A 13,788-nucleotide genomic window follows, 5' to 3' on the forward strand; every position below is an offset into this window, starting at 1 on the left:
ATGCAATTGCTGGATTAAATGTGTACATTTCAAATGTGATAGCTGGACTGAGCACTTCTAACAACTACCGTACATGATTCTCTCCAGGTGGTTCTATGACCACATCTAGAGAAAAACTGTTCCAGGGTAAAGAACCAAATAGATAAATATCAGTTTCGGTTTAGGACATCCCCCCTCAAGGCCAAGAAAATAGAGATTTTATACAAAGACACGCTGACCATCTTTAAAGAGGACAAAATTTATTTCATCATATGTAAATAAAAATTAGTTGGGTATGTGAGGGCCACACTATAAACACATGGTATAAATATACAATTAACCCTTTATAATATTGTCAAAGAACTGTAAGGAATAACATAGTTTAAACGAGAAGTATTCATTTATTTGCTGTGATTCTTCATAGCATTCTCTTTTATTCTCTTATCAACATGAATATTGCAAGCAGGTTTTATTGTTTTTGTAAAATAGGAACTTCTGATTTGGTAGAAATCACCATTCCATAAATGCAGAGAGTCAGTGAACACCTGTATAAACTGCACATGAGCCGATCTAACTTGGGTATAACGAAAGCCGTGTAACTGGATAAAAAGATCCTGTTCATGATGCACAGCCAGCAGCGCGAGCATCAAAACGCATTGGCTATAGCACCATTCAAAATACTTAATTCGGTGTTGTCTGAAAATGGAAGTAATGGAAGTCATGTAGTCATGTGTTTTTTTTCAGTCTAATTATCTGATTTTACTGTAAATATCTAGAGAGAGAGATAGAGCATTGCCTCAGGATTTAGGAATACCTTGATCAAAATAGACAGCTGGATTCTAAAACAGCAGCCAAAGCTGTAATGATAACAAATAGGTCGTCGTGTTGAACCAAATGGAGGATGACATGCAATTTATTATCTATAACAATTTACAGGCGATTCTTGAGTCATTAGAGGTAATATTGAGTGCGTATACTAACCATGCTTTTGTTTCTCCTTTCCATTAGCTGCCTTTTATTAATATTGTGATTTTGGTGGTCCCTTTGATTATACAACCCCTCCCACTAGACGTTAAAACAGGAAATAATGGAGATGGAACACGAAGGAAACTTGTTAACAACTCTGAAGCACTCGGTGGAGGGAAAGTCTGAAACTGTTGGTGAAAATCAAGCTTGGGGTAACACTCGGTGATGCCAATTGCTGGTACAATTCCTGCCTCTAATAACCAAGGATAATTGAGAATGGTCTGTGCTCACTTTAGATGCGTTTGACCCCAGACACTGGCAATGGCATTAAAGGATTTGTATGTGTGGGAGGAGCAAATTGTGAGTAGAAATTGAAATGGTTCTAAAATATGTGTAATTAAGTAAGGCAGCCCGAGATTTCAGAAATGATTCTGGGGGAGAACACGCTGCAGTTGGAAAATTGGCTTAGAAAAATAGAGATCTCGGATAAAGGAAGAGCGTTACTTGATGTCATGGATTACAGTTATCTTGCATATGAAATCAATGAACAGAACAATTTTTAAAAGCGTGTCGAGCTCAGGCAGATGAACTGTCTCTATAACAAGAGGCCCCAGAGAAGGACCAAGGGTCACCACCACTCCAGCGTCAAGTGCACAGACGTGTAGACCAAGTTCGTTCCGTTTATTACCCTCGCAACTTGAGAGTCGCTCGTTTTGGATTAGTAACACACTTTCCAGATGATTTAACTGCCAACTTTATATATCAGCCAGTAGTTGCTTCTCTGTTTTATTTAGTGGGCGGGAGAAACTCAGAAAAAAAATTCTCATAAACTCCAGATCATGCTTGTAAATGAAGAGGCCAATGATATGAGTAAAAGTGCTCGAACCATAGCCCTTGATTCCATGTTTGCGTGACAGATACGGCTTTTTGCTAAGGAAGTCATTATTATTTATCTAGGTTTTGTCTTAGGATTCAGTTAATCACTAAATAATACTAAATTAGGATGGATGATAGGTGCTTTTCTTAGAGGAAGATTGAAAACCTGTGCTCCCTTGCTGCAAAATTCTTCCATAAAAATATAAACTGTGTTTCTTTAATTGTACTAAATGTATTACCTTTGAAATTAGAGCCTACCTTTGCTTTTGACTACTAGATCAACAGTGACCTGTAACACGTTCTGAAGCCTCGTCGTATTCTTGTGCTTGAAACCCATTCACCTATAAGCTTTCCAGAAGCACTTCGATAATTTATTTCCACCGTACAAGGAGTAGTCGAGTTGAAAAGATTTTATTCCTCATCTTTGTTTTTCAAAAGCTGTATCTAAAAGCTTATTAGGCCCAGTGGGTGATGATGGAATAGTTTCTGTAAGGGCATTTCTACCAATTATTTAACAGGCCGTCTTCGAAGGACATTGTCATCTCTAAAAAGCAGGTAAGTCTTACATACCTTGCGCGCATTGCTTCTTCCCAACCCGAGAGGCAGTGAAGCTTTCAGATGAAGTCATGACCATGGCATTTACAAGTGACAGTGCCAGCAACCATACAGAGCGCTTCCCCACAACGTCACAGGCTCCTCACAGCAACCATGTGAGGTAGGCATGAGTACCACAAAGAAATCTTCCAGGAAACACAACAGGACGCTAAACGTGGGCACCATCCAGGTATTTTTTTCTGGATTGTTCTATCATTTGAATACATGGCTGAATGAGTAAAAAGAGTATTCCTACCATGTAGAGTAAGCCACATATATAAAAGGAAAAATCGTATTTTTCTGTGATGTCATAGATCCAGCCTGCAAAACAGAAAGGAATCTATTCAGCGTAACATAGTTGCTAAAAGTCAAGAACACAATGATTGCTCCTGTAAATATTTCTATAAGAACTTATTTATATGTCATATAGTGCCCCAAACATTTCATTTAGCCATTTTTAAGCCCAGGCTATATAAGCCAGAGTTCTCAGGACCTGAAAATGGCAGGCATTTAGCTTCCAAGCTGCTAGAATACCTTACAAAGTGCTTAAGGTACGGAAACAGTAGCTGGCCGACCCTTGGGAGAATCTGGCTCCCAGCCCTGAGTCTCTCAGGCTGGCACACAGCCAGCCGTGAAAAGTGAACCTAATGATTTTCTTTTTTCACAAATATAACCACAAATCTTTTCTCAAACCGTCGAAACTCTTCTGAAGAAGTTTCTAGGGTATATCAAAAGAGGCTGAGCAGAAGACATTTGAACTTTCATTCACTGTGGAATGTTTGAGAGTCAACATCTGTTCTAGAAGGATGGTCCATGTCTTATAAAATTCACATTTACAGCTATAAAACTTTAGTATTTCTATATACAGAGAACTTTAAATTGTCAAGGATACAACCTTCAATGCTGACTAAATGATCAGTTTTTAATACTATAACCTAAAATTTTCCTATAATAATCTTACTAGGCACTCCGCAAAATACTACTATACTTCAAGGATTCTAAGGTATCACGAGTTGCATGATGCATCATTATTTTAGGTAGCGATAAGAAAGAAATATCCTTGTCAGTTAAAATACGACTCTGTTTTCTGGGACTTTGTAAAATGCATTCCAATTTCAGAAGTGTTAAAGTGTGAAAAAAAATTCTCAGAAATTATGAAATATGGGGCAGCCTAGGTGGCTCAGCGGTTAAGCATCTGCCTTCAGCCCAGGGCGCAATCCCGGAGACCTGGGATCGAGTCCCACGTCGGGCTCCCTGTGTGGAGCCTGCTTCTCCCTCTGCCTGTGTCTCTGCCTCTCTCTCTCTCTCTCTCTCTCTCTCTGTGTCTCTCATGAGTAAATAAATAAAATCTTTTTTTTTTTTTTAAAGAAACTAATGAAATGTGATTAGATTTCAGTGACTAAATCTAAGAATCAGTCACATGTCGCAGTCCCCACGTAGCCAAACCATGTGAACTGAGAGGTTGAAGCCATCCACAAGAATTTCATTTATGGTAAAAACGTAAATTTTGAACATTCGCTTTTTTTCATATCAACAGGTACATATTAGCAAAGACATAAAGAAAACAGGAATGACTTAAGGACCAAACGTGGTGTTTCGTGACCACTTGGCAAAAATGTCTTTTTAAGAAATACCTAACTGGCACATGATTGCATAAATGCAACTGAACCTTCTCCCACCAACAAACAGCTACACAAAAGCAACTGCTAAATGTGCCAATTAGTACCTCTGACTTCCTGGCAATGGTCTGTCTCGCTCCTTATTGTATCTCCTGCATAATTAACAGGCCTGGGTGAGTCAAGGTAGTCATAAAGGAAAACAAACACTTGCCTGCATGAAACATTTATATATTTTAACCACTTACAAGCTGTGAACTCCAGATACACTTGAAAAGTCAACCAACTTTTTTGGAGTTTTGTTATTTGATCCAAACACACGGAAGAGGAAAACCCCACACTCTTGAGATGCAGCGTTGGGAAAACGCTCTACTGGCTTTTCTTAATCTCCAGTTTGCAACCAGAGGAACGAGGGAGATGAAATATATAATCCAAAAACAAAGGTTCGGCCTCAGAACTGAATCAGGAAGACACTGGGATATGACATATGAGCTAGAACGCACCCAACTCGGCTCAGTGTCGCCGTGTGACACCCTCCAGCCTCTGAATTAGGCAGAAGTGAAGGGTCCCCTCGCAGGGAACAAGGTGTGGTCTGTGTCTATAAACTGAGTGTGCAATAGGGCTATCTAGAGGCCACAATTAAAAACAATCAATAAATATAAATGAGGTTCTCATACCCCACTCAACCCCTATGAAAGCTGCTCTTGTCACCTCAATAGTTAAATCTGTGCTTTTCATATGGTTGGGTGACAGCATTGAGATCACGGCTGTGAGTCCCAAACACTGACATCTGAAATGAGCTGAACTATCATTGCGGCTGAACATGGATCTCGGAGATGGGACAAAGTCTTAACTGACTGGAAAATTAATTTGTATTTAGCTCAGACTACGTATTTCCTTTTTTGTTTGAAGTAGTTGAATATGATAAGCTCCGGGGGTCTGTGATGTGGCCCCTACCTCCCTCTTTCCCCTGGAGCCCCAAGCTTAACCGGGAGCATGAGCCACCAATTTTTGGAGTTCTAAACACATTTTCTCCTGGTTTCTTGTCTGTCCGTATACAGTTCCCCCTCCTGCGGGGACGGTAATAAACACCATCGTCCCTAACACCCTAGCATCCCCTGCTTTCCGCTCGATCCCCCCTCTTGCCCCTGCAGACGACAGAAAATGCTAAGTACATTATACATTGTTACAGTTGTTAAACTGAGTCCATTATATTTTAAAATATTTTCTTTCCTCAAAAAGTATAAATGTTTGTAAAAGGGGGTCTATCTTTAAAAGTAACTCGTAAAAAAAATAAAAAATATATAAAAGTAACTCGTGTGTCCGTTTTTTAAAAAGTGCACCCAATTCCTCCAAACAATTTCATAGTAACAAACTGGAACAGTTGTCCTAAATTTTATGTGAAAATTATCCCCTAGGTTTCTCTGGTCTACCTTTAGGATTTACTTGTAAATGACTCTGAATCCTGCCCTTGATCTTTGGTGCCTGTTGTAACATTTCTGCGGGTTTGAACCGAATCCATTCCTGCATCAGAGGCAAAGTGGGTCAGGAGAGATAGGACTTCACCATGTGCTTGATCGCCAGCACACAGGGACATAACTCTTCAGAGAAATGGTGTTTCTGCCCACCTCGTTCATCCTTCACCACCTCTCCCTACGGGTGTGATCTCGGTTCCTTGGTTCGGAGCCTGGCATCCTTGGCAACTCCGATCCAACCATAAATTCAAATCAACAGCTTCCAAGTAAAATCTGGTTCCCTATGAAGTTACATTCACTTTTCCTTAGAGCTGTCAGATGAGGAATGATGCCTACTTTTCTTATTTATTAAGTAGGTATTCCCAGCTTTTGAGGAAAAACACTGCAAATTGTTGCTATGCTGTTATATTTTAGGCAAAGAGAGGAGGTATACGCAGATTTAGGCAACTCTGGTGGCCACGTTTTGCTGTATTTTACACTGAAAACGTCTAGAAAAGTACGCACTATTATTATATCTTTACAGAGATGAACTGAATGCCCAACAATATTATAAATGAATTAGATCAAGAAGGTCTTGTTGCTAAATGATACAGCTGAAATGTCTGTTCACTCTCTGATTGTACATTCTTCTAAATGGAACCGAGCGATTGTCTAACACACTAGTGAGTGGTGCCAGATTTCTGTATGCCAGTAGAAACCACTTTGAAAAATGGAAAACACATTCATTTCTGAACCCATTAAAAAAGAAAAAGGTAACGTGAACAATAATTTTCCCTGTAGCAAACCCCGCAGGTAATAATTCCTGGCCCACCTCAAATTTCTAGCAAGGATTTAAGTGGTAATTTGGTCATTTGTACTGCCAGTAGCTTCTGAGCTACGAGGCATAAAAGAGCAGGCTTACATCTCACTGGACGTTGGCTCTTTGGCCTGGAAAGTCAGTGAATTAAGGGCAACGCCATTAGCCAACGATGCTGTTTGGCATTTCTTGGTGGATGATTTCAGTGCAAGGAGAAGAAACACATAATAAGAGAGTCCCCTCGGTTGCTGGCCTAGAGACGCACAGCAGAACACTGATTTCAGAGTCCATGGATGGCATTCAGCCACCGAGCCTACGTCTAGGACCCTGAAGCAGGCAGAGGTAACGCCTGATGACTGAGGGCTGGAGATAACTCCCTGCTTCCCATTCTAACTCCTTTCTCCTCCCCTCCAAAAAGTGCTCTGGAATGCTATTTGCTGAGAAGGACATGACATGGGAATGAGATAAAGAAATCATGCAGACCGACGTCGGTGCTTTAATGAAGATTGATCATGAATTGCCTAAGCCGCACCTCACAGCTGTGTTGGGATGCTGCTACTGAAAACTGGTGGATCAGTGTAAAAACAACCCCAGACCGACTATTAGAAGCAGAAAGTACGCCTGGATCATGAGAAGAACCATCGACAGATTCCATTCCCACAGACAATATAACTGGAGAACCTTCAGCAAGAGAACGGATGAGCCACCGATAATATCCGCATCCCCTTAATGGATATTTCATTTTAACATCTCTGGAAGGTACTGTTGGTTGCCTGATCCAACCCCCAATCTCCCTTCTTTTTTCTTTTCCCTCCTCGACTACAGAGGCTAGGAAGCAAAATACAATTCCCCTTGAAGCATGGACTAGCTGTCTGACACAGTTCTGGCCAATCAGATGAAAACGAAAGTCTGCTGAAACGGAGTCTTTCTTCCCATTTTCCTCCTTGTTACAGACGAGGATGTAGGGGCTGTAGCTGCAGTGGCCATTGTGTGGCCATGAGGCAACTGGCATGAGGAAAAGGCCAGGAGGTTCTTGGAGACGCTGTCTCAACACCATCCTGTATCTCTGAATTATAGATTTTGGTTTATGCGACACAATTATGTAATGTAATGTATGTCAGCTATATTCAATGCAAAATAAATTAAATCTCTGTTTAAGCTACCATTGGTGGGGTGTTCTTTTATGGCCAGATGCATCCCTAACTGAGAATTCTACAGATCACTGAGCGAGTTCTGACTTTACAGCTGTCAATACAGTTTGCTGCACTTATATAGTTATTGACCCTCACCTAGAAATGCTGTGCCTGCATCTCTGCATACAGGCAAAGAACAGGAGCAGCTTGACCTAAGAGGGGTCCTCGTGGGCTGCTGGGTTTCCTAAAGTGAGTCTTGGTTCTTAAACTGTTATTCAGCCAGCTGCCAGTGTTGTCAGCTGTATGAGCAAAAATCCCTGCTTTCTTGAGCTTCAAATTCTGTAGGGAACTTCATTACTTTTATTATTTTTATTTTATTTATTTTATTTTATTTTTATTTTATTTATTTTTTATTTTTGTAGGGCACTTTAAAGTGAATGTGTTGATATAAGCCAGTGAGGTTTTAGGATAGGAGATGACTGTATGATCCCTAGAGAGACTGGGAAGGAAGGGACAGGGATGGCCATGTCATGCACCTATTGGGTTCCCTGGAAGAGGGATTCCTGCAGAGGATACAGGAACAAAGGGCCAGGAGGGGCCAGATGAGCAGGGAGTGCGGGCATCTAACAAGTCCATTTACAGCATTGCACAAAACCTCTGGTGGCTTTGACAAAAGCCACCAGTCCTGGCCTGGCAGCCCTGCACGCCACCTCTGGATAGCGCCTTTGTGTTGAGGTCTGGCCCCAGCCCCTGCCTCCAATCTCTGGACAGAGGGTGGACTTTGTCACCTTCGTCCAGTACCTGGGCCTCTTGGGGATTAAGACTACCGGCCAATCCTCATGTGTTTTTCCACAAACAACAGGTTCAGAGAGGTCCCCGGCTGCCATAGGACTCGTCGGTACCTGTGATTTCTGGTATGCCCATTGCAAGAAGTAAGTTCTCCATTGAACTGAGGTGAACACGTGTGAGAGAGCTTGCCCTGGGTGTTGTCAGCTGGTGGCCTCCGGGCCTCCGGTGGGCAAATGCCCCAACTCTCCCCAACTGCTCAAGCCCTAATCCCTGGAACCTACGAATGTCATGTTATGTGGCAAAAAAAGACTCTGCAGATGTGACTGGGTTAAGGACCTTGTGATGGGGGTTATCATGGATTGTTCCTCAGACCCAATGTAACCCAGATGTCTTTATAAGTGCAAGAAGGAGGCAGGAGAGTCAGAATCAGAAAGAGGTCTATGACCACTGCTGTGTCACTGGCTTAGAAGGTGCAGGAAGGGCCTAGGAGCCACGGATGCAGGCGGTCTCTAGAAGCTCTAAAAGATTAAAAAAAGGAGGGGGGAGGATTTTCCTTCAAAGAGCTTCCAGAAGAATGCAGTTCTGCTGATACTTTGAGCCTGCAGCCTCATGACCTCTAGAACTGAGAGATAATAAATCTGTACTGTCTTAAGCCACTAAGTTTGTGGCAATTATTATAGCAGCGACAAGAAACTGTTACCGGGCTAGATCCAGCTCATACATGTGTTGTGTGGGACCTACACACCGTGTTTTAAAAATGTGGAAATGTTATGGTAATGACACTCATCATGGTGAGCATTCCATACTGTACATAATTATTGAGCCCCTATGTTGTACGCCTGAAACTAATGTAATGTATGTCAACTCTGTTCACTTAAAAAGAGATTAAGTTGAAGGAAAATCAATTAAAAAAATCTGGACCTGTCACCTAAGAGCCCAGAGTCCTCATTTTTCTTGGAGGACAAAAACCCTAACAGTAGAGGATCTGGCAATAATTTTCCATGTTTCTTGGTGTCAGAAATCCATTGGAGGTGGGCAGAGGCTGCCTCCCCCCGATGGACCGGGGTTTCCGCACTATTCCATCGCCCACCTTACTAGCCTGGCCTTCGCGGACAAAGATCAGAGTTCATCTGCATTCTGTTGGAAAGAATGACCGTTCCCTTGCTACCATTTGCCAGTGACAAGTTGGGGGACTGGAATGGAAAGGGGGAAGGAGGGGGAATCCCTGGGTGGCTCAGCGGTTTAGCGCCTGCCTTCCGCCCAGAGCCTGGTCCTGGAGACCCGGGATCGAGTCCCACGTCGGGCTCCCTGCATGGAGCCTGCTTCTCCCTCTGCCTCTGTCTCTGCCTCTCTCTCTCCTCTGCGTCTTTCATGAATAAATAAATAAATAAATAAATAAATAAATAAATAAATAAATAAATAAATAAATAAAAGAAAGAGAAAGAAAGAAAGAAAGAAAGAAAGAAAGAAAGAAAGAAAGAAAGAAAGAAAGAAAGAAAGAAAGAAAGAAAGGGGAAGGAGGGTGAAGGAGGGTGAAGGCAAACGGGAGCTTCTTTCTCATTTGCCTTGGACTCCAAATACAAAGGCGAACCCAAGCAACTGTCCGCACGCGCCGGGAGCATCTCCAACCCCGTGGCGCTTACCTGCGAAGGGTGGTCCCAGCAGCGCCGAGATGCCGTTGGCACAGATGATGATGCCGTAGGCGTTGGCCAGGTGCTCGATCCCCACCAGGTCTTCGGTCACCACGGGCATCAGGGAGAAATAGCCGCTGGAGAAGCCGATCAGGGCGCAGATGACGGCCAGGCCGGCGTAGGTGTGCATCAGGGGCAGAATGAAGATGCTGAGGACGAGGGTGAAGTTGGCCATCAGGAAGACGTTCCACACGCGGATGCAGGGCAGGTCGGCCACGACGCCCAGGATCACTTTTGCGAGGATGTGCACTATGGCTATGATGGAGGTCAGAGGGAACACGTCGTTTTGCTCGGACAAGCGGTACAAATGGACTATCTCCGGGAGGTGGATGAAGGGGATGACAAAGCTGCTGTAGGCGAACAAAGCCCAGAGAATGAAGGCGACAAACCTCCGGTTGGTGAAGAGCGAGGCGGTCCCGAAGTAGCCCGAGGACCAGTCGCGGAAGCCCTTGCGGACCCTCCTGCCCAGCCGGCCGGCCGTCTTGAGGACCCCGAGGGCGCCCCGGGGCTCCCCCGCCTGCTCCTCGGGCCCCGCGGCCCCCGGCCCCGGCCCCGGCCCCGGTCCCGGCGGGCGAGCCGGCGCCTCCCCGCCCGGGCCCTCGGGGTCCCCGCGCGCCGCCAGGGGCCTCAGGAGCGCGCCGCACACGCACAGGTTCAAGGACACGGCGCCCTGGATGAACATCGCGTCGCGCCAGCCGTACTCCGCGCACAGGTGCTTGAGCAGCAGCGTCATGAGGAACGTGCCGAACCCCGTCCCGGTGGTGCTGAGGCCCTGCGCCAGCGCGCGTCTCTTCTGGAAGTACCTGCCCACCATGACCACGGCCGGCAGGTAGGCCATCCCGCTGCCCAAGCCTGCGGGGCGGTGGGGACAGGGGCGCGGCGCGCCCAGGTCATCTGCAGCTCGCTCCTTCTTTTCAAGGTTTCATTTATTCATCACACACACACACACACACACACGCGCGCACACACACGCAGGCAGAGGGAGAAGCAGGCTCCCTAGGGGACCCCATGCGGGACGCGATCCCCGGACCCCAGGGTCAGGACCTGAGCCCAAGGCACATGCTCAGCCACTGATGCCCTCCTCATCTGCGTTTCATTAGGTTCATCTTTATGCTATTTTTTTTTTTTTTTACACAAAGAAGTAACGTTTCTATGAAACGTACCTCCCTCTCCTGCATCCTTGCCTTCTCCTCGCTCACAAGAGAGAAAAAGGAGTGCTTCCAGTCCCTCCTGGGGCCTCCACGGTCCAGGGGGAAAGGCCCTGCAGGCCCAAGCGAGCTGTTGTGGGGTCAGGGTGATAGGAGCCACTCGGCCCTTGGCGGAGAGAGAGGATGCCCGCCGTGGACATGGGGCCTGCCCCTTCCTGCCACCTCATACAGCCTGCACCCCCTTCCTTCCTTCCTTCCTTCCTTCCTTCCTTCCTTCCTTCCTTCCTTCCTTCCTTCCTTCCTTCCTTCCTTCCTTCCTTCCTTCCTTCCTTCCTTCTCCTTCCTTCCTTTTCCTTCCTCCCTCCTTTCCTTCCTTCCTTCCTTCCTTCCTTCCTTCCTTCCTTCCTTCCTTCCTTCCTTCCCTCCCTACTTTGACATGCACCTGCTCCTGGCATTTCAATAAAATCCAGTTTGGGACTGTGTCTTGAGTGTTTTGTTGTTGTTTTTTGTTTAAAAAAAAAAAATCGGTGGATAAGCACCATGAGGGTCATCCATGCAATCTTCCAGCCCGTCATTTCCCTCCGAAGGGCTCTGCAGCACGGGCTACTACAATAATAAAATAAGCCAGCATTCTCACATCAGAATATCAGAATGAATGAATGGGTGAGAAGACGGATGAATGAAAGAATGAACTGATGTTGGGGCCCTGCTGTCACTGCCAACTGCATTAAGCACTCAGGAAAGTATTTATGTATAAGCGGATGGAGAGCGAGTACGGGCAATTTGCAGAAGCCTCAGGAATGGGTCCATTTGTGCACAAACTAATAGTAAGAATAAAAGGAATGTGTCCATAAATATACCCAGCTACTGGATGTCAAAACCACGTAATACTTATTTGTAGCTCTGACTTCCACTTGTGTCTTTCTTAGAAAATTGGATCAGTTGGTGATTTCCACCAACAAAATTAAAATGCTGGTGGGGGAGACCGTGTGTGCTCCGGGCACAGGGTATAACAGAACTCTCTGTACTTTTTGCTCAATTTTGCTGTGAACCTAAAACCGCTCTAAAAAATGAAATCTATTTTTTGAAAAAAGGACATGAAATGAAATGAAATAAAATACTGGCCAGGAGGTTATGGGTGCATTATCAACTTCTAGGTATAGACAGAGGGAAACCACAAGACCTACTTCAATGATCATGGGGCTCCATATGGTTCTAAGGCTTGAGTCTTCCTGACATTAGGATGGCAGCATGAGAGTACAAAAGAGACTTTGACCGATGTTGTGTCCCAGAGCCAAAGTCTCCTTAGTTCAGTATCATTTAATAGTTCCAGAAATACTTGACTTTGAGAGAAACCAGAGCCATCATACATACAATTATAATACTAATTACCATTAATTAAGTACCAATGATGGATGATGGGCCAGTTGCTTTATAGGCTTTAGGTGACTGGATTTTCACAATAACCCAGAAGTTAGCTGTGGGTCTACCCTTTAAAAAAAAAAAAAAGGGCAACCCGGGTGGCTTAGCGGTTTAGCGCCGCCTGCAGCCCAGGGTGTGATCCTGGAGACCTGGGATCAAGTCCCACGTCGCGCTCTCTGCATGGAACCTGCTTCTCCCTTTGCCTGTGTCTCTGCCTCTCTCTCCGTGTCTCATGAATAGATAAATAAAATCTTTAAAAAACAAAACAAAAAAAACCCCCCAAAACCCACACCACCTTTTATTTATTTAAGTAATCTCTACATCCAAGGTGGGGCTCAACTCAAATTCACGACACCAAAATCAAGAGTTGCATGCTCTTCTGACTGGGCCGGCCAGGTATCCCTATGCCCCTTTCTCGAGCCTCATGAAGACTTAAGCTTCTTGCCCAAGACGAGCTGCAGGGACCTGGATAATCCAGGGTGGAACTCAGACCCAACTGCAGAGTCTGGTCCTTTCCCACTGCCTCTCACCCTAAAATGCTCATCCCCCTGGCTGCCTGCAGGTAGGATTTTGATGAAGGATTTTGCTTCAGCCTGAGTTTCTAAAAGAAGCCTCCAGAAGCAACATGCCTCCTTTATTTACCTAAAAGTAGTGATATTTACAGCAACTGTCAGAAATCAATGAGAGCCTCAACCACTCTTCAGGTGGATACCCTTGTTTTAAGAACAATTAAGCAAACTTCTAAGTGATTCCCAGCACAAGTGGGAGCAGGTCCCCCTTGCAAGCTCAGAGAGGACAATGATCATAATTTGCATTATGTGATAAATTAGCATGAAGAAAATGACTCGCCTTAATTTTGAACTAAACTCTGGATTAATCTGTATGATGTTTAAGTCCATAAAAAACAGAATCTCTAACTTCCTAATATTCAAAGAGGCAGAGAAAAATATTTGATAGTCCACTAACACACTCCTTTCTCCCTCTAACTGTAAAGCAAATCCCACATATATCATGTCAAGTGCAAATATTTTCGTATAAATCTCTAAGAGAAGAATTCTTTAAACAGCATAATCATCATATCTTAACTGAAAAAAATGAACAATTTGCTCGATATCATGAAACATCCAGAAGGTGTTCAAATTTCTAATTGTCTCATAAATGACTGTTTTTAAAAATACTTTTTTTTTTAAATCAGGATCCAAGTAAGGCCCACACAGTGCTATTCTTTGATATGATTTTTAAGCCTCTTTTAAATTCCTCTATTTTTTTCTTAAAATTTATCTCTCTTTCGTTTTTCTTGACA

The 13,788-nt window shown here is 44.2% G+C and overlaps 1 protein-coding gene across 1 annotated transcript in view; it reads right to left on the bottom strand.

Annotated features, from left to right (window-relative positions):
• Nucleotides 1-218: 218 nt before the first annotated feature.
• The window catches only part of SLC16A14 (solute carrier family 16 member 14), a 30,839-nt gene continuing 17,269 nt past the window's right edge, over nucleotides 219-13,788 (bottom strand). Inside the window, exons 4-5 of the mRNA XM_038574090.1 lie at nucleotides 9,868-10,767; nucleotides 219-2,736 (exon numbers count right to left, since the gene is read on the bottom strand). Coding sequence (XP_038430018.1) covers nucleotides 2,585-2,736; nucleotides 9,868-10,767 — 1,052 coding nt within the window. The 3' untranslated portion in view covers nucleotides 219-2,584. The remainder of the gene's footprint in view (nucleotides 2,737-9,867; nucleotides 10,768-13,788) is intronic.

Source organism: Canis lupus, chromosome 25, assembly GCF_011100685.1.
Source record: "Canis lupus familiaris isolate Mischka breed German Shepherd chromosome 25, alternate assembly UU_Cfam_GSD_1.0, whole genome shotgun sequence".
NCBI lineage: Eukaryota > Metazoa > Chordata > Mammalia > Carnivora > Canidae > Canis > Canis lupus.